Source organism: Ranitomeya imitator, chromosome 1, assembly GCF_032444005.1.
Source record: "Ranitomeya imitator isolate aRanImi1 chromosome 1, aRanImi1.pri, whole genome shotgun sequence".
Taxonomy (NCBI): domain Eukaryota; kingdom Metazoa; phylum Chordata; class Amphibia; order Anura; family Dendrobatidae; genus Ranitomeya; species Ranitomeya imitator.
In genome coordinates this window covers 821,550,562-821,572,147 of record NC_091282.1, presented here as the reverse complement: position 1 = coordinate 821,572,147, position 21,586 = coordinate 821,550,562, and the positions used below count along the sequence as shown (strand labels likewise).

The 21,586-nt window shown below is 43.4% G+C and overlaps 1 protein-coding gene across 3 annotated transcripts in view; it reads left to right on the top strand.

Annotated features, from left to right (window-relative positions):
- LOC138649680 (gamma-aminobutyric acid receptor subunit pi-like) overlaps positions 1-21,586 on the top strand; it is a 272,373-nt gene that overhangs the window by 171,490 nt on the left and 79,297 nt on the right. For all 3 annotated transcript variants that reach the window (XM_069740284.1, XM_069740292.1, XM_069740302.1), the window contains one exon: positions 5,538-5,605. In XM_069740284.1, the coding sequence (XP_069596385.1) occupies positions 5,538-5,605 (68 nt within the window). The remainder of the gene's footprint in view (positions 1-5,537; positions 5,606-21,586) is intronic.

Here is a 21,586-nt window from a genome sequence, read left to right as displayed (position 1 = left end):
CTCTGAAAACGTCATCTTGTCCCGCAAAAAACGAGCTGCCATATAGCATCATAACCAAAAAAATAAAAAAAGTTATAGTCCTCAGAATAAAGCGATGCCAAAATAATTATTTTTTCTATAAAATAGCTTTTATCGTATAAAAGCGCCAAAACATAAAAAAAATGATATAAATGAGGTATCGCTGTAATCGTACTGACCCGAAGAAAAAAACTGCTTCATCAATTTTACCAAACGCGGAACGGTATAAACGCCTCCCCCAAAAGAAATTCATGAATAGCTGGTTTTTGGTCATTCTGCCTCACAAAAAATCGGAATAAAAAGCGATCAAAAACTGTCACGTGTCCGAAAATGTTACCGATATAAACGACAACTCGTCCCGCAAAAAACAAGACCTCACATGACTCTGTGGACCAAAATATGGAAAAATTATAGCTCTCAAAATGTGGAGACGCAAAAACTTTTTTGCTATAAAAAGCGTCTTTTAGTGTGTGACGGCTGCCAATCATAAAAATCCGATATAAAAAACGCTATAAAAGTAAATCAAACCCCCTTCATCACCCCCTTAGTTAGGCTAGGTTCACATTGCGTTAATGGGTTAACGCTAACGGACAGCGTTGCACGGCGAAAATGTCACAATTAACGCCGTGCAACGGGTCCGTTAGCACACCCATTGACAGCAATGTGATTTTCGGGTGTAGCGCATCGCTAGAGCGTGCCATTTTCGGCTCGCGCTAGCAAGGTGCCGTTCTTTTGTGGCGCGCCGCGGACGCTGCGCCCGACGTCCGATCCCCGATCTTCCAGAGCGGGGACGTTAACGCGACCACTAAACACGACACCTAAAAAGACATTGCGTTAGCGCAATCCGCTAGCGCTAAACGGATTTCCCTAACGCAATGTGAACCTAGCCTTAGGGAAAAATAATAAAATAAAAAAAATGTATTTATTTCCATTTTCCCATTAGGGTTAGGGCTAGGGTTAGGGCTAGGGTTAGGGCTAGGGTTAGGGTTTGGATTACATTTACGGTTGGGATTAGAATTAGGGGTGTGTCAGGGTTAGGTGTGTGGTTAGGGTTACAGTTGGGATTAGGGTTAGGGGTGCGTTTGGATTAGGGTTTCATTTATAATTGGGGGGTTTCCACTGTTTAGGCACATCAGGGGCTCTCCAAACGCGACATGGCGTCCGATCTGGGGGGAAAATGTGTGTAAATGGGTTAGTAACTGGCTTAGTGATAGAAAGCAGAGGGTGGTTATAAATGGTATAGTCTCTAACTGGGTCGCTGTGACCAGTGGGGTACCGCAGGGGTCAGTATTGGGACCTGTTCTCTTCAACATATTCATTAATGATCTGGTAGAAGGTTTACACAGTAAAATATCGATATTTGCAGATGATACAAAACTATGTAAAGCAGTTAATACAAGAGAAGATAGTATTCTGCTACAGATGGATCTGGATAAGTTGGAAACTTGGGCTGAAAGGTGGCAGATGAGGTTTAACAATGATAAATGTAAGGTTATACACATGGGAAGAGGGAATCAATATCACCATTACACACTGAACGGGAAACCACTGGGTAAATCTGACAGGGAGAAGGACTTGGGGATCCTAGTTAATGATAAACTTACCTGGAGCAGCCAGTGCCAGGCAGCAGCTGCCAAGGCAAACAGGATCATGGGGTGCATTAAAAGAGGTCTGGATACACATGATGAGAGCATTATACTGCCTCTGTACAAATCCCTAGTTAGACCGCACATGGAGTACTGTGTCCAGTTTTGGGCACCGGTGCTCAGGAAGGATATAATGGAACTAGAGAGAGTACAAAGGAGGGCAACAAAATTAATAAAGGGGATGGGAGAACTACAATACCCAGATAGATTAGCGAAATTAGGATTATTTAGTCTAGAAAAAAGACGACTGAGGGGCGATCTAATAACCATGTATAAGTATATAAGGGGACAATACAAATATCTCGCTGAGGATCTGTTTATACCAAGGAAGGTGACGGGCACAAGGGGGCATTCTTTGCGTCTGGAGGAGAGAAGGTTTTTCCACCAACATAGAAGAGGATTCTTTACTGTTAGGGCAGTGAGAATCTGGAATTGCTTGCCTGAGGAGGTGGTGATGGCGAACTCAGTCGAGGGGTTCAAGAGAGGCTTGGATGTCTTCCTGGAGCAGAACAATATTGTATCATACAATTATTAGGTTCTGTAGAAGGACGTAGATCTGGGGATTTATTATGATGGAATATAGGCTGAACTGGATGGACAAATGTCTTTTTTCGGCCTTACTAACTATGTTACTATGTTACTATGATCTCAATTCCAGCCAATTCTGCATTGAAAAAGTAAAACAGTGCTCCTTCACGTCCGAGCTCTCCCGTGCGCCCAAACAGGGGTTTACCCCAACATATGGGGTATCATCGTACTCGAGACAAATTGCACAACAACTTTTTGGGTCCAAGTTCTCTTGTTATCCTTGGGAAAATAAAAATTTGGGGGGCTAAAAATCATTTTTGTGGGAAAAAAAAAGGATTTTTTATTTTCACGGCTCTGCGTTGTAAACTGTAGTGAAACACTTGGGGGTTCAAAGTTTTCACAACACATCTAGATAAGTTCCGTGGGAGGTCTAGTTTCCAATATGAGGTCACTTGTGGGGGGGTTTGTACTGTTTGGGTACATCAGGGGCTCTGCAAATGCAACGTGACGCCTGCAGACCAATCCATCTAAGTCTGCATTCCAAATGGCGCTCCTTCCCTTCCGAGCTCTGCCATGCGCCCAAACAGTGGTTCCCCCCCACATATGGGGTATCAGCGTACTCAGGACAAATTGGACAACAACTTTTGGGGTCCAATTTATTCTGTTACCCTTGTAAAAAATACAAAGCTGGGGGCTAAAAAAACATTTTTGTGAAAAAAAAAAGAATTTTTATTTTCACGGCTCTGCGTTATAAACTGTAGTGAAACACTTAGGGGTTCAAAGTTCTCACAACACATCTAGATAAGTTCCTTGGGAGGTCTAGTTTCTAATATGGGGTCACTTGTGGGGGGTTTGTACTGTTTGGGTACATCAGGGGCTCTGCAAATGCAACGTGACTCCTGCAGACCAATCCATCTAAGTCTGCATTCCAAATGGCGCTCCTTCCCTTCCGAGCTCTGCCATGCGCCCAAACAGTGGTTCCCCCCCCACATATGGGGTATCAGCGTACTCAGGACAAATTGGACAACAACTTTTGGGGTCCAATTTATTCTGTTACCCTTGTGAAAATACAAAACTGGGGGCTAAAAAATAATTTTTGCGAAAAAAAAATAAATTATTTTAACGGCTCTGCATTATAAACTTCTGTGAAGCACTTGTTGGGTCAAAGTGCTCACCACACATCTAGATAAGTTCCTTAAGGGGTCTACTTTTCAAAATGGTGTCACTTGTGAGGGGTTCCAATGTTTAGGCACATCAGGGGCTCTCCAAACGCAACATGGCGTCCCATCTCAATTCCTGTCAATTTTGCATTGAAAAGTCAAATGGCGCTCCTTCCCTTCCGAGCTCTGCCATACGCCCAAACAATGGTTTACACCCATATATGGGGTATCAGCGTACTCAGGACAAATTGGACAACAATTTTTGAGGTCCAATTTCTTCTCTTACTCTTGGGAAAATAAAAAATTGGGGGCGAAAAGATCATTTTTGTGAAAAAATATGATTTTTATTTTTACGGCTCTGCATTATAAACTTCTGTGAAGCAATTGGTGGGTCAAAGTGGTCACCACACATCTAGATAAGTTCCTTAGGGTGTTTACTTTCCAAAATGGTGTCACTTGTGGGGGGTTTCAATGTTTAGGCACATGAGGGGCTCTCCAAACGCAACATGGCGTCCCATCTCAATTCCTGTCAATTTTGCATTGAAAAGTCAAATGGCGCTCCTTTCCTTCCGAGCTCTGCCATGTGCCCAAACAGTGGTTTACCCCCACATATGGGGTATCAGCGTACTCAGTACAGATTGTACAACAACGATTGGCATCCATTTTATCCTGTTACCCTTGGTAAAATAAAACAAATTGGAGCTGAAATAAATTTTGTGTGAAAAAAAGTTAAATATTCATTTTTATTTAAACATTCCAAAAATTCCTGTGAAACCCCTGAAGGGTTAATAAACTTCTTGAATGTGGTTTTGAGCACCTTGAGGGGTGCAGTTTTTAGAATGGTGTCACACTTGGGTATTTTCTATCATATAGACCCCTCAATGGTGTTGTAAAAATGAGAAATTGCTGGTCAACTTTTAACCCTAATAACTCCCTAACAAAAAAAAATTTTGGTTCCAAAATTGTGCTGATGTAAAGTAGACATGTGGGAAATGTTACATATTAAGTATTTTGCGTGACATATCTCTGTGATTTAAGGGCATAAAAATTTAAAGTTGGAAAATTGCGAAATTTTCTAAATTTTCGCCAAATTTCCGTTTTTTTCACAAATAAACGCAAGTTATATCGAATACATGTTACCACTAAAATGAAGTACAATATGTCACGAGAAAACATTGTCAGAATCGCCAAGATCCGTTGAAGCGTTCCAGAGTTATAACCTCATAAAGGGACAGTGGTCAGAATTGTAAAAATTGGCCCGGTCATTAACGTGCAAACCACCCTCGGGGCTTAAGGGGTTAATGTACAATCTGCACCCCATCTTGACTGAAAAAAACAGAAATGTAGTATTTTTTGCAAATATATTAAAAAAAGAAAAACTGAAATATATATATATATATATATATACATATATATATATATACACACATATATATATATATATATATATATAGAACATATATACATAGTAACTGTCTCCTATCTCAGTAATGGGAAAGCCTGTCTGTACTTATTTTTAATGAGTCCTATTACATATTTTCTTTTTTTTACATTGCATATTTGATTATGTCATATATTTCACAAAGTGTTTTTATGCATTTGTGTGTGTGGTTTCCTCATTCAATTTGTATACTTTGTGAACTTGTGTCATCTTTGTCATGCATCATTTGTTTGTCTCTTAATTTTATTGTCATTGTCGGTTGATTATATCATCTATCTCCAATTTACTACATTTCCTATTAGTTCTCCCACATTGGCTTAATCTTAGATGTTGTCCAACACTTGCACCTTTCTCCACCTGAGTCACACCCTCTGTTTTTTTGTGTATCATGATTACTCATATGACTTGACATGAACTCTTCAATCTGTATGATTCCCTTACCTTGGGGTGATCTGATGTAACCCATGTGCCCTCATGTTACCTCCTGCTCGCTGACGCGGTGATGACCGGGCATAACCTTATGAGCTTGGGTGCTATAATGATTGGACGTGAAGTCATACATATTGTTCTGAGAGATTCTGCAGAATGGAAAACTGGTGAAAAATGCAGAATACAAACCATATAATGGCTACACATACATGCACATATATGACAACTTTGAAATGTACAAATATGTTTTAAAAGTTATACTTTATTTCAGTGAGCGAGTCACTAACAACTATGAACAATTTTTGTTCCTTGCAGAAAAGCCTGTTGAAATTGCAGTGACTCTGGAATTTGCAAGCATTGCCTCTGTTTCAGAAGAGAACATGGTAAGGGAAAGAGTCTATGAGAACTGATGGTTTAACTCAATGGGTTGGCTAAAAAATTATCTATGCATCTTTTATTGAAAAACAATCTTGCAAAGAAAAGATTTTTCTTAGGATATTGCCAACAGAATATATATATATATATATATATATATATATATATATATATATATATATATATATATATATATATATATATATACAGGTCCTTCTCAAAAAATTAGCATATAGTGTTAAATTTCATTATTTACCATAATGTAATGATTACAATTAAACTTTCATATATTATTGATTCATTATCCACCTACTGAAATTTGTCAGGTCTTTTATTGTTTTAATACTGATGATTTTGACATACAACTCCTGATAACCCAAAAAACCTGTCTCAATAAATTAGCATATCAAGAAAAGGTTCTCTAAACGACCTATTACCCTAATCTTCTGAATCAACTAATTAACTCTAAACACATGCAAAAGATACCTGAGGCTTTTATAAACTCCCTGCCTGGTTCATTACTCAAAACCCCCATCATGGGTAAGACTAGCGACCTGACAGATGTCAAGAAGGCCATCATTGACACCCTCAAGCAAGAGGGTAAGACCCAGAAATAAATTTCTCAACAAATAGGCTGTTCCCAGAGTGCTGTATCAAGGCACCTCAATGGTAAGTCTGTTGGAAGGAAACAATGTGGCAGAAAACGCTGTACAACGAGAAGGGGAGACCGGACCCTGAGGAATATTATGGAGAAGGACCGATTCCAGACCTTGGGGAACCTGAGGAAGCAGTGGACTGAGTCTGGTGTGGAAACATCCAGAGCCACCGTGCACAGGCGTGTGCAGGAAATGGGCTACAGGTGCCGCATTCCCCAGGTAAAGCCACTTTTGAACCATAAACAGCGGCAGAGGCGCCTGACCTGGGCTACAGAGAAGCAGCACTGGACTGTTGCTAAGTGGTCCCAAGTACTTTTTTCTGATGAAAGCAAATTTTGCATGTCATTCGGAAATCAAGGTGCCAGAGTCTGGATGAAGACTGGGGAGAAGGAAATGCCAAAATGCCTGAAGTCCAGTGTCAAGTACCCACAGTCAGTGATGGTGTGGGGTGCCATGTCAGCTGCTGGTGTTGGTCCACTGTGTTTCATCAAGGGCAGGGTCAATGCAGCTAGCTATCAGGAGATTTTGGAGCACTTCATGCTTCCATCGGCTGAAATGCTTTATGGAGATGAAGATTTCATTTTTCAGCACGACCTGGCACCTGCTCACAGTGCCAAAACCACTGGTAAATGGTTTACTGACCATGGTATTACTGTGCTCAATTGGCCTGCCAACTCTCCTGACCTGAACCCCATAGAGAATCTGTGGGATATTGTGAAGAGAAAGTTGAGAGACACAAGACCCAACACTCTGGATGAGCTTAAGGCCGCTATTGAAGCATCCTGGGCCTCCATAACATCTCAGCAGTGTCACAGGCTGATTGCCTCCATGCCACGCCGCATTGAAGCAGTCATTTCTGCCAAAGGATTCCCGACCAAGTATTGAGTGCATAACTGAACATTATTATTTGATGGTTTTTTTGTTTGTTATTAAAAAACACTTTTATTTGATTGGATGGGTGAAATACAGTGAGGCAAAAAAGTATTTAGTCAGTCAGCAATAGTGCAAGCTCCACCACTTAAAAAGATGAGAGGCGTCTGTAATTTACATCATAGGTAGACCTCAACTGTGGGAGACAAACTGAGAAAAAAAAATCCAGAAAATCACATTGTCTGTTTTTTTAACATTTTATTTGCATATTATGGTGGAAAATAAGTATTTGGTCAGAAACAAAATTTCATCTCAATACTTTGTAATATATCCTTTGTTGGCAATGACAGAGGTCAAACGTTTTCTGTAAGTCTTCACAAGGTTGCCACACACTGTTGTTGGTATGTTGGCCCATTCCTCCATGCAGATCTCCTCTAGAGCAGTGATGTTTTTGGCTTTTCGCTTGGCAACACGGACTTTCAACTCCCTCCAAAGGTTTTCTATGGGGTTGAGATCTGGAGACTGGCTAGGCCACTCCAGGACCTTAAAATGCTTCTTACGAAGCCACTCCTTCGTTGCCCTGGCGGTGTGCTTTGGATCATTGTCATGTTGAAAGACCCAGCCACGTTTCATCTTCAATGCCCTTGCTGATGGAAGGAGGTTTGCACTCAAAATCTCACGATACATGGCCCCATTCATTCTTTCATGTACCCGGATCAGTCGTCCTGGCCCCTTTGCAGAGAAACAGCCCCAAAGCATGATGTTTCCACCACCATGCTTTACAGTAGGTATGGTGTTTGATGGATGCAACTCAGTATTCTTTTTCCTCCAAACACGACAAGTTGTGTTTCTACCAAACAGTTCCAGTTTGGTTTCATCAGACCATAGGACATTCTCCCAAAACTCCTCTGGATCATCCAAATGCTCTCTAGCAAACTTCAGACGGGCCCGGACATGTACTGGCTTAAGCAGTGGGACACGTCTGGCACTGCAGGATCTGAGTCCATGGTGGCGTAGTGTGTTACTTATGGTAGGCCTTGTTACATTGGTCCCAGCTCTCTGAAGTTCATTCACTAGGTCCCCCCGCGTGGTTCTGGGATTTTTGCTCACCGTTCTTGTGATCATTCTGACCCCACGGGGTGGGATTTTGCGTGGAGCCCCAGATCGAGGGAGATTATCAGTGGTCTTGTATGTCTTCCATTTTCTAATTATTGCTCCCACTGTTGATTTCTTCACTCCAAGCTGGTTGGCTATTGTAGATTCAGTCTTCCCAGCCTGGTGCAGGGCTACAATTTTGTTTCTGGTGTCCTTAGACAGCTCTTTGGTCTTCACCATAGTGGAGTTTGGAGTCAGACTGTTTGAGGGTGTGCACAGGTGTCTTTTTATGCTGATAACAAGTTTAAACAGGTGCCATTACTACAGGTAATGAGTGGAGGAAAGAGGAGACTCTTAAAGAAGAAGTTACAGGTCTGTGAGAGCCAGAAATCTTGATTGTTTGTTTCTGACCAAATACTTATTTTCCACCATAATATGCAAAAAAAATGATAAAAAAACAGACAATGTGATATTCTGGATTTTTTTTTCTCAGTTTGTCTCCCATAGTTGAGGTCTACCTATGATGTAAATTACAGACGCCTCTCATCTTTTTAAGTGGTGGAACTTGCACTATTGCTGACTGACTAAATACTTTTTTGCCCCACTGTATGCTAATTTATTGAGACAGGTTTTTTTGGGTTATCAGGAGTTGTATGCCAAAATCATCAGTATTAAAACAATAAAAGACCTGACAAATTTCAGTTGGTGGATAATGAATCTATAATATATGAAAGTTTAATTGTAATCATTACATTATGGTAAATAATGAAATTTAACACTATACGCTAATTTTTTGAGAAGGACCTGTATATATATATATATCCAAGTAGCTTTAATACCTATATATATATATATATATATATATATATATATATATATATATATACACTAGATTGTGGCCCGATTCTAACGCATCGGGCATTCTAGAATATGCATGTCCCCGTAGTATATGGACAATGATGATTCCAGAATTCGCGGCACACTGTGCCCGTCGCTGATTGGTCGAGGCAACCTTTATGACATCATCGTCGCCATGGCAACCATTATGACATCTACGTCGATACTGTGCCCGTCGCTGAATCAGATCCGGGATTTCTATGTCCTTTATGACATCATCGTCGCTGTGCCCGTTGCTGATTGGTTGAGGCCTGGCGGCCTCGACCAATCAGAGACGCGGGATTTCTACGTCGATGCTGTGCCGGTCTCTGATTGGTCGAGGCCTGGCGGCCTCGACCAATCAGAGAGCCGGGATTTCCAGGACAGACAGACAGACAGAAAGACAGACAGACGGAAAAACCCTTAGGCAATTATATATATACTAGATTGTGGCCCGATTCTAATGCATCGGGTATTCTAGAATATGCATGTCCCCGTAGTATATGGACAATGATGATTCCAGAATTCGCGGCAGACTGTGCCCGTCGCTGATTGGTCGAAGCAACCTTTATGACATCATCGTCGCCATGGCAACCATTATGACATCTACGTCGATACTGTGCTCGTTGCTGATTGGTCGAGGCCTGGTGGCCTCGACCAATCAGAGACGCGGGATGTCTACGTCCTTTATGACATCATCGTCGCTGTGCCCGTCGCGGGATTTCTACGTCGATACTGTGCCTGTTGCTGATTGGTCGAGGCCTGGCGGCCTTGACCAATCAGAGACGCGGGATTTCCAGGACAGACAGACAGACGGAAAAACCCTTAGACAATTATATATATAGATATATATATATGTATATATATATATATATATATATATATATATGTGTGTGTATATATATATATATATATATATATACATATATAGGTATTAAAGCTACTTGGATAATGTATGACCGTTCGCAAGGGTTTGTTTGATATCTTATCCTTACTGACATCCCGGCTCGACTACTGTTAAAGGGAACTTTTATGGAGCAAACTTTAGTGGTTTTCTGTCCCTTTTTATTTTATAAAAGGGCTCAGCATAGCATAAATATATAGCAATACTCATCTGTCGGTCCTCCTCTGCTCCACTGTGCTGCTGCCTGGATTCATCTACATTTTCTCTGCCTTCTTTTTTGATGGGGATGGTGCATGACTGCTGCAGTCGTGACTCATGTTTAAAAAGGGAAGATCACCCCTTTAATGTAAGATATTTATCAGCTCATAATGGTCTTCCACAGACAGAATTGATATAAGCTATGCCACTTTGGAGGTCCTAAGTGCACTCGAGTAGTCACTCTTTCACCTCTATACAGAGGATTGGTCTTCATTGCAGAATCTCTAGGGTTAAATCTACAGACAAGCTGCTTGCTGGTCAAAGGAAGAGGAGTCCGCTAACCTGGTTAGAAGTTAGAACCAGGGAGTCAGGCATTCACTAACAGAATCGGTTACCAAATAGCGCAGTCTGACAGAGACACACAACAGAAGAGTAATCAAATGATTCAAAATGGCATTCAATAAGTCATCCATGGGGTTATTTAGTAGAGTAATCAAGATATAGAAGTTGGGTCAGACTCAGAACACATGTCAGTCCAATGCAATAACAATGCAATAACTAGCAAATGACAGGAGTAAGCATAGGGAGGGCATATGCACCCATCTGACCTTCTATTCCAACTTGTGTTTTTCATATTGAGCTTGACACAAGATGTAATATTAGATAGTTTTCACTGGGGGGGAGGGGGGGTGTATTTTTCTCCCTGTATGATGCTTACCAATCATGAGCAGGCACCAACACGGATAGGAAACAAGAACACGCCGCCACCAAAGATTAGAGTAGATTTCTCAGTCTATGAGGTTAAATTATACTGCCTGGATGGCCTGGTCTAACTCCTGTATGAGTAATTATGGGAAAGGGGCAGTACAGCTGAGTTTAGCTATATCACATTAAGAACCCTTCTATCAGCTCTCCTGATTACTGAGGGTGTCAGTAATCAGACTTTTGTTTGCTGTGCTCAAGAAATTGGTAATTGTTCTGCAAAGAGACCAGGGCTGTCATTATGTCTCGAGCAGAAGTGACCTGCTCATTCTGGACTACTTCTGTGTGAGCTATAATGACACCCTGCTCTGATCTCACTGCAGAGCAATTATAAGTTGAGCACAGAAACATATGGTAAGTATGATTACTGTCACATATCCAGTTTGGAGGGAGAGACAGTTCAGCAGAGCTAACAGTGCAAATAGAGGAAAAGAGGAGAGCTGATGAGAGTTTGCAATCAACACACCTAAACTCAGCTGTGCTGCCTCACCCCAACAGGGACCTTTTCGGAAAAGTGTTAGTCATCTGTGTTTTCTAATCTTGCAGGATTAAACCAGTTGATCAGCGCTGTCTGTCAGATGTGATGTAACTATGGTGGAGGCATGTACTTTTTTCCTTTGAGTTTTGCTGCCTGCTTATGATTGAAGAGTATAATATCTGGGATTCAAACTCAGGGCCTTTATCTCGATAGGCACAAACATTAACACTGAGCCTCTGTACCATTATTTGTAAGAGGATAAATTGTATTCTTCTTTACAGACATTATGTACTAACATATCATATTAAAGGTAAACATCAGAAATCTGTTTTTGTAAAATTCTTAAAAAATGGAGCAAAAAAAATTACCGTATAATTAATACATTTTTAAACACTTTTTTTCAAAGCTACATACCAGAAAGTATGAAAAAACCAGCTTTATATAAAAGATGACATTATAAACAGAGACAAAAACCAGAGTCACAAATGTGCAAAAATGCTGCAGAAAATCTGTAACATAAAAAACTCACCAAATAATCATCATGGGAACATATTTTCCTGTAGTTCTTTACAAAAGCTAAGTCACAAGTGCTATGTGAATATATCAGTAATGTGCACTTTTGTGCATAATATGTACACACAGTGGGTACGAAAAGTATTCAGACCCCTTTAAATTTTTAATTCTGTTTCATTGCAGCCATTTGGTAAATTCAAAAAAGTTCATTTTTTTCTTATTAATGTACACTCTGCACCCCATCTTGACTGAAAAAACAGAAATGTAGAAATTGTAAATGCTGTATGTCAACTATGTATGTGTCAGTGTGTGTATATGTATACGTAATGTATATATGTGTGTATCTTATATACATCATCCTTTTGTGCATGTGTATAGTACATTTTTAATGCATGTGTAATGTGTAAACATACATATGTTATATACAGTCATGGCAGAAAGTGCTGGCACCCTTGCAATTGTACCAGAAAATTAAGTATTGTTCCCAGAAAATTATTGCAATTACAAAAATTTTGTTACACACGTTTATTTCTTTTGTGTGTATTGGAACACCACAAAAAAACAGCGAGAAAAAAGGCAAACTGGACATAATTTCACACAATGCCCAAAAATGGGTTGGACAAAATTGTTGGCACCTTCAACTCAAATATTTGGTTGCACACCCTTTGGAATAAATAACTGCAATCACTCACTTCCTATAACCATCAAAAAGCTTCTTACGCTTCTCAACTGGAATGTTGGACCACTCCTCTTTTGTAAACTGTTCCAGGTCTCTTATACGTGACGGTGCCTTCTCCCAACAGCAATTTTAAGATCTCTCCACAGGTGTTCAATGGAATTTTTAGATCCAGACTCATTGCTGGCCACTTCAGAACTCTCCAGGGCTTTGTTTCCATCTGTTTCTAGGTGCTTCTTTTAGTATGTTTGGGGTCATTGTCCTCCTGGGATGCAAACCCAGCGCTGGATCATTGTGATCCAAACTCCTTTGGTAAACTTGATTTTCATTATTAGAGATGAGCAAACCTGTCGATCTTCTGGTTTGCCAAATATAAAGTAAAAAGTTTGTTTCGGGTCTGAGTTTGACCTCAAACTTGACCCCTGACCAGAACCCAATAGAGGTCAATGGGAACTTGAACTTTGGTGCCTTATAATAACTATAGAATGGTCATAGTGAGGGCTAGTGGGCTGCAAAAGGAAGCTAAATGGGGGTAAGAGCAGGACAAATACCCTGCAAAAAATGTGAATAAGGAAATCAGTTAAAGGGGTTCTGTCACTATAGCAATCATTTGAAAATTGGAAGTAAATAAATAACATATATATTTTAACAGTTCCCTCACAGAGACTGAGGCTAGCTACTTCCAGTCCAGTCCATGGGGCAGAGTACCCCCTAAGAAGCAGCTTACAAATTTCACCCACAGACCATGGGAAAGAGTACACCTTAAGAAGCAGCTTACAAATTTCAACCACAAAACATGGGACAGAGTATCCCCTAAGATGCAGCTTAAACATTTCACACACAGACCTTGGGACAGAGTATCTCTCCCTCAAAAGCAGCTTACAAATTTCACCCACAGACCATGAGGCAGAGTATCCCCTAAGAAGCAGCTTACAAATTTCATCCACAGGCCATGGAGCAGAGTATCCCCTAAGAAGCAGCTTACAAATTTCACCCACAGACCATGAGGCAGAGTATCCCCCAAGAAGCAGCTTACAAATTTCATCCACAGACCATGGAGCAGAGTACACCTCAGAAGCAGTTTATAAATTTTTACCCCCACAGCTTCAAATTGTCTGCTATAGTAGTGTATGTTCTAAATGCCACTGATGAAAAGCTTATATCAGCTTGGATCGTGCTGGCGGTCCATAGCAAGTCTTGCTGCCGACTTAAAAATTACACCCACAGAGCAGGTTTCCAAATTTTCCCCACAGCAGCTGATAACAAATTTCACACCCAGACAATGGTCCACAGGCAGGGCTGCAGAGTAGACACAGCAGCTTTTAGCAAAGTACTCCCACACATTTATGGTTCAAGAATACACACCACCTTTTCCCCAAGTACTATGACAGACATGGTTGCCAAAGAGTAGCGATGAGCAAACCTTTCAAGGTTCGGTTAGATTTGTCAAACATACCAGAACCCCACTGAATTCAATGGGAGGCAAAACCAAACGCATAGACAACGCTTTAAGAGGGCCTAAAAGCTGTAGATCTAACAGAGTGGCAACCCTGTAGTTAGCACTATTTCAAATCCTGACAATACGGGCATCATGTTGCAGATGCAGTGCAGAAAGAAGTCGCTCATGTGTCGGGCGCTTCCATGAGGTCCAAGTCCATGGTGTGTTGGTGGTGGTGTAATACTCAAGCTTGCTTCCTCCATCCCCTCCCACCAACCACAGACAATAGAGAGGGGATCATTATCATCTTCATCTCCTCACTGTTGCAAGCCCATCACCTCTTCCTCCTCCATTTGTTACTCGGCTCCTGCACCTTCACTAACAGTTTGTCTGGTACCATGAGCCCCCTTGATCACTGTAATTCATCCTTCCATATCACCCACCTGTGTGACGACAGAACAGAACTTAGACATATTATCCCTTCCTCATCCTCCTTTGCTTCCAAAGTGTGTACCAGCATGCAGATGACCGGAATGGTGATGCTGATGATGACATCGTCAATGTTAACCATTTTAGTAACCACTTCGAAATTGTTCAGACGGGAGCAGAGGTCCTTTATCTGTGCCCACTCCAAAAGCATGATTTGCACCATGTCCGTACTGCATTGGCCCAAGCTATGCAAAAAGACATACTGCACCAGGGCTCATCGCAGCTGCCACCGTCGCTGCAACATGTCTTGCGACAGTGTGGAGCCAGAAGACTGCAGTGTCTGATTGCTCCTACTCCAGTGCTTAAAAGTAACACTTCTCCTTCATTTTAAATGGTGTTTATTCCTTTTGGCAGAACAGGGGGTTAATCGGCCATGTGCTTGCAGCTCAGCTCAGTTAGCCACTCCCTTCCCCTTTATAATTTGAGCTCTGATGCAAATCCTTGTCAGAGCTAGCATTTGCTGCATGGCTTCATGAGGAATAGATGTTCATATAAGGAGTGTTGGTGGAGTTATCTGTGACTGTTGTGTGGCTTGCAAGTGTGGCAATTCCCTTCCCTTCTCTACTTTTGTTTATTCCCCATCCACCACTCCCTGGTGCTTTCCTCTGTTATATCTGAGTAAATATTTTTTATGCATGGAGTTTTCTGTTAACCCTTGTTTGTGTAGCCATGTTTGTTGGGTTGGTGTACTGCGATGCACAATAGCGCCCCTCTTCCTGGGTGGGGGAAGAGAACAGACAGAGGGCTAACTCAGGAGATAAGGCAAGGGTGGCAGCCCTGACATCTTCACCTTCAGAAGTATCCCGGGGCATAGGGCACCCCCTAATGGTAGGGTAAAGGAAGGAGGCCCTTGTCCCGGGTCACCCAACAGCTGTTTCGTGACAGTGTGTTAGAACATCGCAAATCATACGGTTAGCTGGTAGGCAGAAAGACCTCTGTAACAATGCAAGTCGATGACCTGCAGGGTGCAAATGGCGGAAGTGAGCACACAGTGACCGTGATTTCTGCCACAGCTCATCCATGCCGGGATAGTGGCGGAGAAATTGACGTACCACCTGGTTAAGGACATGAGCCATGCAAGGCTCGTGTGTGTGCTTGCTCTGGCTTAGGGCCCCAGGTTCGCCCCGCTATCACACGGCCTTCCTTGGCTCCAGGTTCAGTGGAGACAGTGATTGCTGACACTCGGCCTGTATAGCTGTCCACTACCCTTAAGCTGTGTGACTGCTGTCACCAAGGTATATCAATTTAAACACTGCTTGATTTAGTGAGCCATGGCTATACAGTACAGAGGTGGGGGGTTTCTCTCTGCATTGTTGGAATATTTGTCTCATTAAGAGAGAGGTTGAAGGCACAGATATAGGGCCCTAGAGGAGGTGGAGAAGGCAGAAGCAGTGGAGGAAGTGTTAGAGGTTTGCCCACAAGCCTTGGGGATTCCAAGACTTGTGGAGCAGCCACCTGCCCACTGTAATGACACATGACATGTGTGTCACCTGAAGGACATAGGGGGTGCTTGCAGGGGGCCCGGAACCGAGAGCACAGAGTGTGAGAGCTAAAGCATGCAATGTGCACAGGACCTGGCACTAAACAGTCATGTGATCGCAGGGGGGCAGAGCTACTACTAGAGAACGGGGAAGCAGCTGAGAGCACGGAATACGGGGCACAAAACGAAAATGTAGTCAAATGGAGAGCCAAGTGTCAAAGCCAAAGGAGAGTGAGGTACCTAGGGATGAGACAGTGAGTGAACAGAGACGAGCCAAGGGTCAGAGAACCAGGAAGGACAGGGCAGTACAGAGCAGAACATAGAGGCAGAAGTAAGGGGACAAACCGGGTCATACACAGAAAAACTAACACACACAGAGGCACAACCAGTACAGACGAGTAACCTGGGTCAGCAATCCATAGCCGAGTAAATGGAAGTATCACCGACACTAGACCCAGGAACTACAAGCATTAACCTTTGTCCGGCTGAGTAGGTACAATTGTAACTATTCCGTTTTAAAATTGCAATAACTTTTTTTTCTTCGAAAAGCCGTAGAGTGCTGAAACTTCGTGACATCTCTGCAGTTTTGGTCCAGAATATATTGGCCAAATTTCAATAAAATATATATGAAGGTACAATTGTACCTCTGCAGCCTGTTAACGTTGTAAAATTATGCAGCCTGACGAAGGTTAAATAGCCGCCCCAGAACCAAAGAGAGGTGAACTATCTTAACCCTGACCTGACCAGGACAGTGCCAGAACCAACTTGTCCTAAATCATGACAGTACCCCCCTCTCAAAGGGTGGCCACCGGACCCCCAGGTTTCTCAGGAAATTGGGCATGGAAAGCCTGCCCCAGATGATCGGCATAAACCGATTGGGCAGGAACCCAGGATCGGTCCTTCGGACCATACCCTTTCCAGTGCCCAAGATACAGGAGGGTACAACGGACCATCTGGAAGTCCACAATGCACTCCACCTCGTACTCTTCCTGACCATCCACCAAAACAGGTGGTGAGGGACCCAATGATCCTTCTTCGACAGCACGCAAAGGTTTCAGCAGGGCCCTATGGAATACATTGGGGATCTTAAAAGACAATGGGAGATGCATCCGAAACGCCACTGGGTTAACCACTTCCGTGATCTCATAAGGGCCAATAAACTTAAGCCCCAATTTCGGCGAAGGAACCGTAAGCTTAATGTTCCTCGTAGACAGCCAAACTTTATCCCCAACCCGGAGAGTCGGTCCCACAGCCCGTCTCCTGTCCTCAAATAGCTTAAACTTCCTGTGAGCCTCCCCAATATTCCTTTGGACCTCCCGCCACAAATCCCCCAACTGCAGTACAGCTACATCAGTCCCAGGGCAACCGGAGTCCATACGGGAAAACTCCCCAAAGTGTGGATTGAACCCGTAGTTGCAGAAGAAAGGGGAGGTACCTGTGGAGTGGTTTACACGGTTATTGAATGCAAACTCTGCTAAGGGCAAGGCATCACACCAATCATCCTGTCTGGAGGTGGAAAGACATCACAAAATTCGCTCTATCGAATGATGATATGCAGATGAAAAGGATAACGCAACAACCTTTTGCAAAACGCCCTCCAAAACCTGGACACCAACTGCACTCCATGGTCAGACACCACACTCAAGGGCAAACCATGCAATCGCACCACATGATGAATGAACAACCTAGAGGGCAACACTACCAAGGGTACAAAGTGTGCCTGTTTCGAAAACCTGTCAACCACCACCCATATGACCATATTAGCTTGGAAGGGGGAAGATTGGTGATAAATTCCATGGACAAATGTGTCCATGGTCTATCAGGAACTGGCAAAGGCACCAATTCCCTGGCCGGCCAGTTATGAGAGCTCTTCGGCTACGTTCACATTAGCGTTTCCCGACGCAGCGTCGGGAAACGCAGCGGCGACGCATGCGTCATGCGCCCCTATATTTAACATGGGGGATGCATGGACATGCGTTGTGCTGCGTTGTGCGACGCATGCGTTTTTTTTGCCGCAAGTGTCGGGCAAAGAAAACGCAACAAGTTGCATTTTTTTTGCTTCGAAATTTCGGCAAAAAACGACGCATGCGTTGCAAAACGCAGCGTTTTTGCGTGCGTTTTGGTGCGTTTTTATTTGCGTTGTGCGTTGCGTCGCCGACGCAGCGGCGCACAACGCAAATGTGAACGTAGCCTTAGCGCGGGCACACACTTCACAGGTAGACACAAATTTCACATCAGACGTAAGCGAGGGCCACAAAAAACCCTCGCAATGGCCCCACGAATAGTCAAGATCCCAGGATGTCCACTCAGAGCTGAGACATGGAACTCCCGGAGAACCCTGAGTCAAAACTGAATAGGCACAAACAGTTTATCAACCGATTTGAACGGGGGAGCTTGAGACTGAGCTTCTCGAATCACCCATTCCAGCCCTGATGGCACAGTTGTTATGATCGGTCACCACTGTAATGGGATGAGCCAAAAAACGCCTCCATTCCTCAAAAGCCAACTTAACAGCCAGAAGTTCTCGATTGCCCACATCATACTTCCTTTCTGCTGGGGAGAACTTCTTAGAAAAGAAGGCACATGGTCTCAGATTGGTCAATGTGGTGGGCCCCTGGGACAACACTGCCCCCACCCCCACCTCCGAGGCATCCACCTCTACCATAAAGGGCTCAGATGGATCAGGCTAAACCAAAACCGGGGCACTCATGAAGCATTTTTTTAAAGGACAAAAATGCCAAAATAGCTGGGACTGACCAGTTCTTAACATCAGCCCCCTTCTGCATCAAATCAGTGAGGGGCTTAACTACCTGTGAGAACCCTTTAATAAACTTCCGGTAATAATTAGAGTCCAAAGAAGCATTGCAGACCTTTCAGATCCCGAGGCTGGAACCAGTCCACAATAGCCTGAACCTTCTTGGGATCCATGCAAAACCCCTCACAGGACACAATGAACCCCAAAAAACATTTCTCTAATTTGGCGAACAGCTGATTCTTCCAGGGCCTCTGGAGAACCATACACAGATGACCAATATGAGCCTGCTTATCAGATGAAAAAATCTGAATAACATCTAAATATATGACCATAAACTGCCCAATCAAATCAGAGAACACATAATTCATGAAATTTTGAAAGACTGCAGGAGCATTTGGCAACCCAAAAGGCATAACAAGATTCTCGAGCAAGCCTTTGGATGTGAGAAATGCCGACTCTACTCATCCCCCTCTCGTATTTGAATCAAGTTATATGCCCCGCAAGTCCAGCTTTGAAAACCATTTAGCCCCAGATAATTGGTTACATAAATCAGAAAGAGTGGAAGCGGGTAAGTATTTCTTACCGTGATCTTATTATGTTCCCGAAAGTCGAGGCATGAGCGGAGACCACCGTCTTTTTTCTTAACATAAAAGAACCCTGCTACCACAGGAGAAACAGAAGGGTGAATGTGCCCCCTACGAAGACTCTTTCATGGCGATTGTACAGATGGGTCTTGGGTAATTGGGCACCTGGAATCAGGTCAATGGCACAGTCAAAAGGGCGATGAGGTGATAAAACCTCAGCCTCGCTTTCAGAGATCATATCTTCGAAGTCCTACATGTACTCTGGATTACACTCCAGACTGACAGACGAGACAGATGCAAATATTAGGCATTTATTAACACAATTTGGACCTCAACTAACAATCTCACGAGATTCCCAGTTGATGACTGGAATATGACATAGCAACCAAGGGAACCCCAACACCAACCCCGCAGACAAGTTGTCCAGAACAAAACAGGTGATGCGTTCAGTGTGTACGGGGCCCACCTTGAGGATCAACTCCTCTGACACAGAACAGATCTCATTCTTGGTGAGGGGTGTAGAGTCGATAGCCACCACTTTTATGGGAGTAGCCAACCTAGCTGTCCCTAACCTATACTGGGCCACCATCCATGAGTCAATCAAATTCACAGTGGACCCACAATCCACAAAAGCCTCAGGGGGGAAAAACAGCTGTTTGCAAAAAGGTCGACTTTAAGCAATAACTTGGAAACTGAGGAAAAATGTACCTGGGAGTCTGGGCAACCTCCTCGACACTTACCCAGACTTAGGCATTTCCCGACACCTTGGAAGATGTAGGACAGGTAGGGCAGTCTTTTCACAAATGTCCCGTGGACCCACAGTAGAAACAGAGCTTATTCTCTCTGCGGCGTCTCCTCTCATTCACAGAGACAGATCCTACCTCCATGGGCTCAAAAGAGATGCGGGTTCAGATTTGGTAGAAACTAAGGGAGCCTCACGCTGTATCACTCCTCTTTCATGAAGCCTGCGATCCATTCAAATGGCCTGCGTCATGGCCTCCTCCAAAGAGTTGGGTGGTGGATGCAGAGCCATTGTGTCCTTAAGGTGGTCGGACAACCCTCTTTGGAACAACCCTCTGAGTGCAGAGTTGTTCCAAGTAACCTCCAGAGCCCAACGTCGATGCACAGAACAATACCATTCAGCTGAGAGACTCATAATCGTGTCCTCAGCCAACCTCACATGATCTGGTTCATCGTAAATCAGCCCCAAGGCCTCGAAGAACTGATCAACAGACACTCTCTCAGGGGTGGAGGGAGACAGGGAATAAGCCCAGTACTGCAGACCCTCCGTCAAAAGAGAAATGACAAAAAAAAGTTTGCATTCCTCCTTAAACACCGGGAATTTACTCTTGTCCCCAGAAAAGGTGTCCAGAAGTTTGACAGAGGGTTCAGATAAAGGTAATGAAACATCAGACACACCCCCATCCTTACAGTCAGAAACAAAAGAACCACTCCGAATGGATTTTAGTCTCAGCCAGTTCTCTCCGCACCTGTTGGTGAGATGCCACTAAGGACCTTTGCTCCACAGATAGATTTTGCATCATCCGAGTCAGATTAGTTACCTGCTCAGACAAAGCATGCAGCGGATCCATATACACAGACAAACAAAAGTGCCACCAAACAAATTTTGAAAGTGGGTCGGGATATTGCAATGACACACGGCGTGTGTGTCACCTGAGAAGCCTAGGGGGCGCGGAACCGAACTCAGGGAGTGTGAGAGCTAAAGCACGCAGTGTGCACACGACTTGACACTAAACAGTCACGTGATGGCAGGGGCGGAGCTACCGCACAAGAGGACGGGGAAGCAGCTGAGAGCGTGGAATATGGGGCACAAAACAAAAACATAGTCAAATGGAGAGCCAACGGTCAAAGCCAAACGAGAGCGAGGTACCTAGGGATGAGACCGCGCGTAAACCGAGCTGAGCAAAGGGGTCAGAGAACCAGGAAGGACAAAGCAGTACAGGGCAGAACACAGAGGCAGAAGTCAGGGGACAAACCGGGTCATACACAGAAAAGCTCACACGCACAGATGCACAACGATTACAGACGAGTAACCTGGGTCAGCAATCCCTAGCCAAGTAAAAGGAAGTATCACCGACACTGGACCCAGGAACTAAAAGCATTAAATAGCTGCCCCAGAACCAAAGAAAGGCAAACTATCTTAACCCTGACCTGACCAGGACAGAGCCAGAACCACCCCGTCCTGAGTCATGAC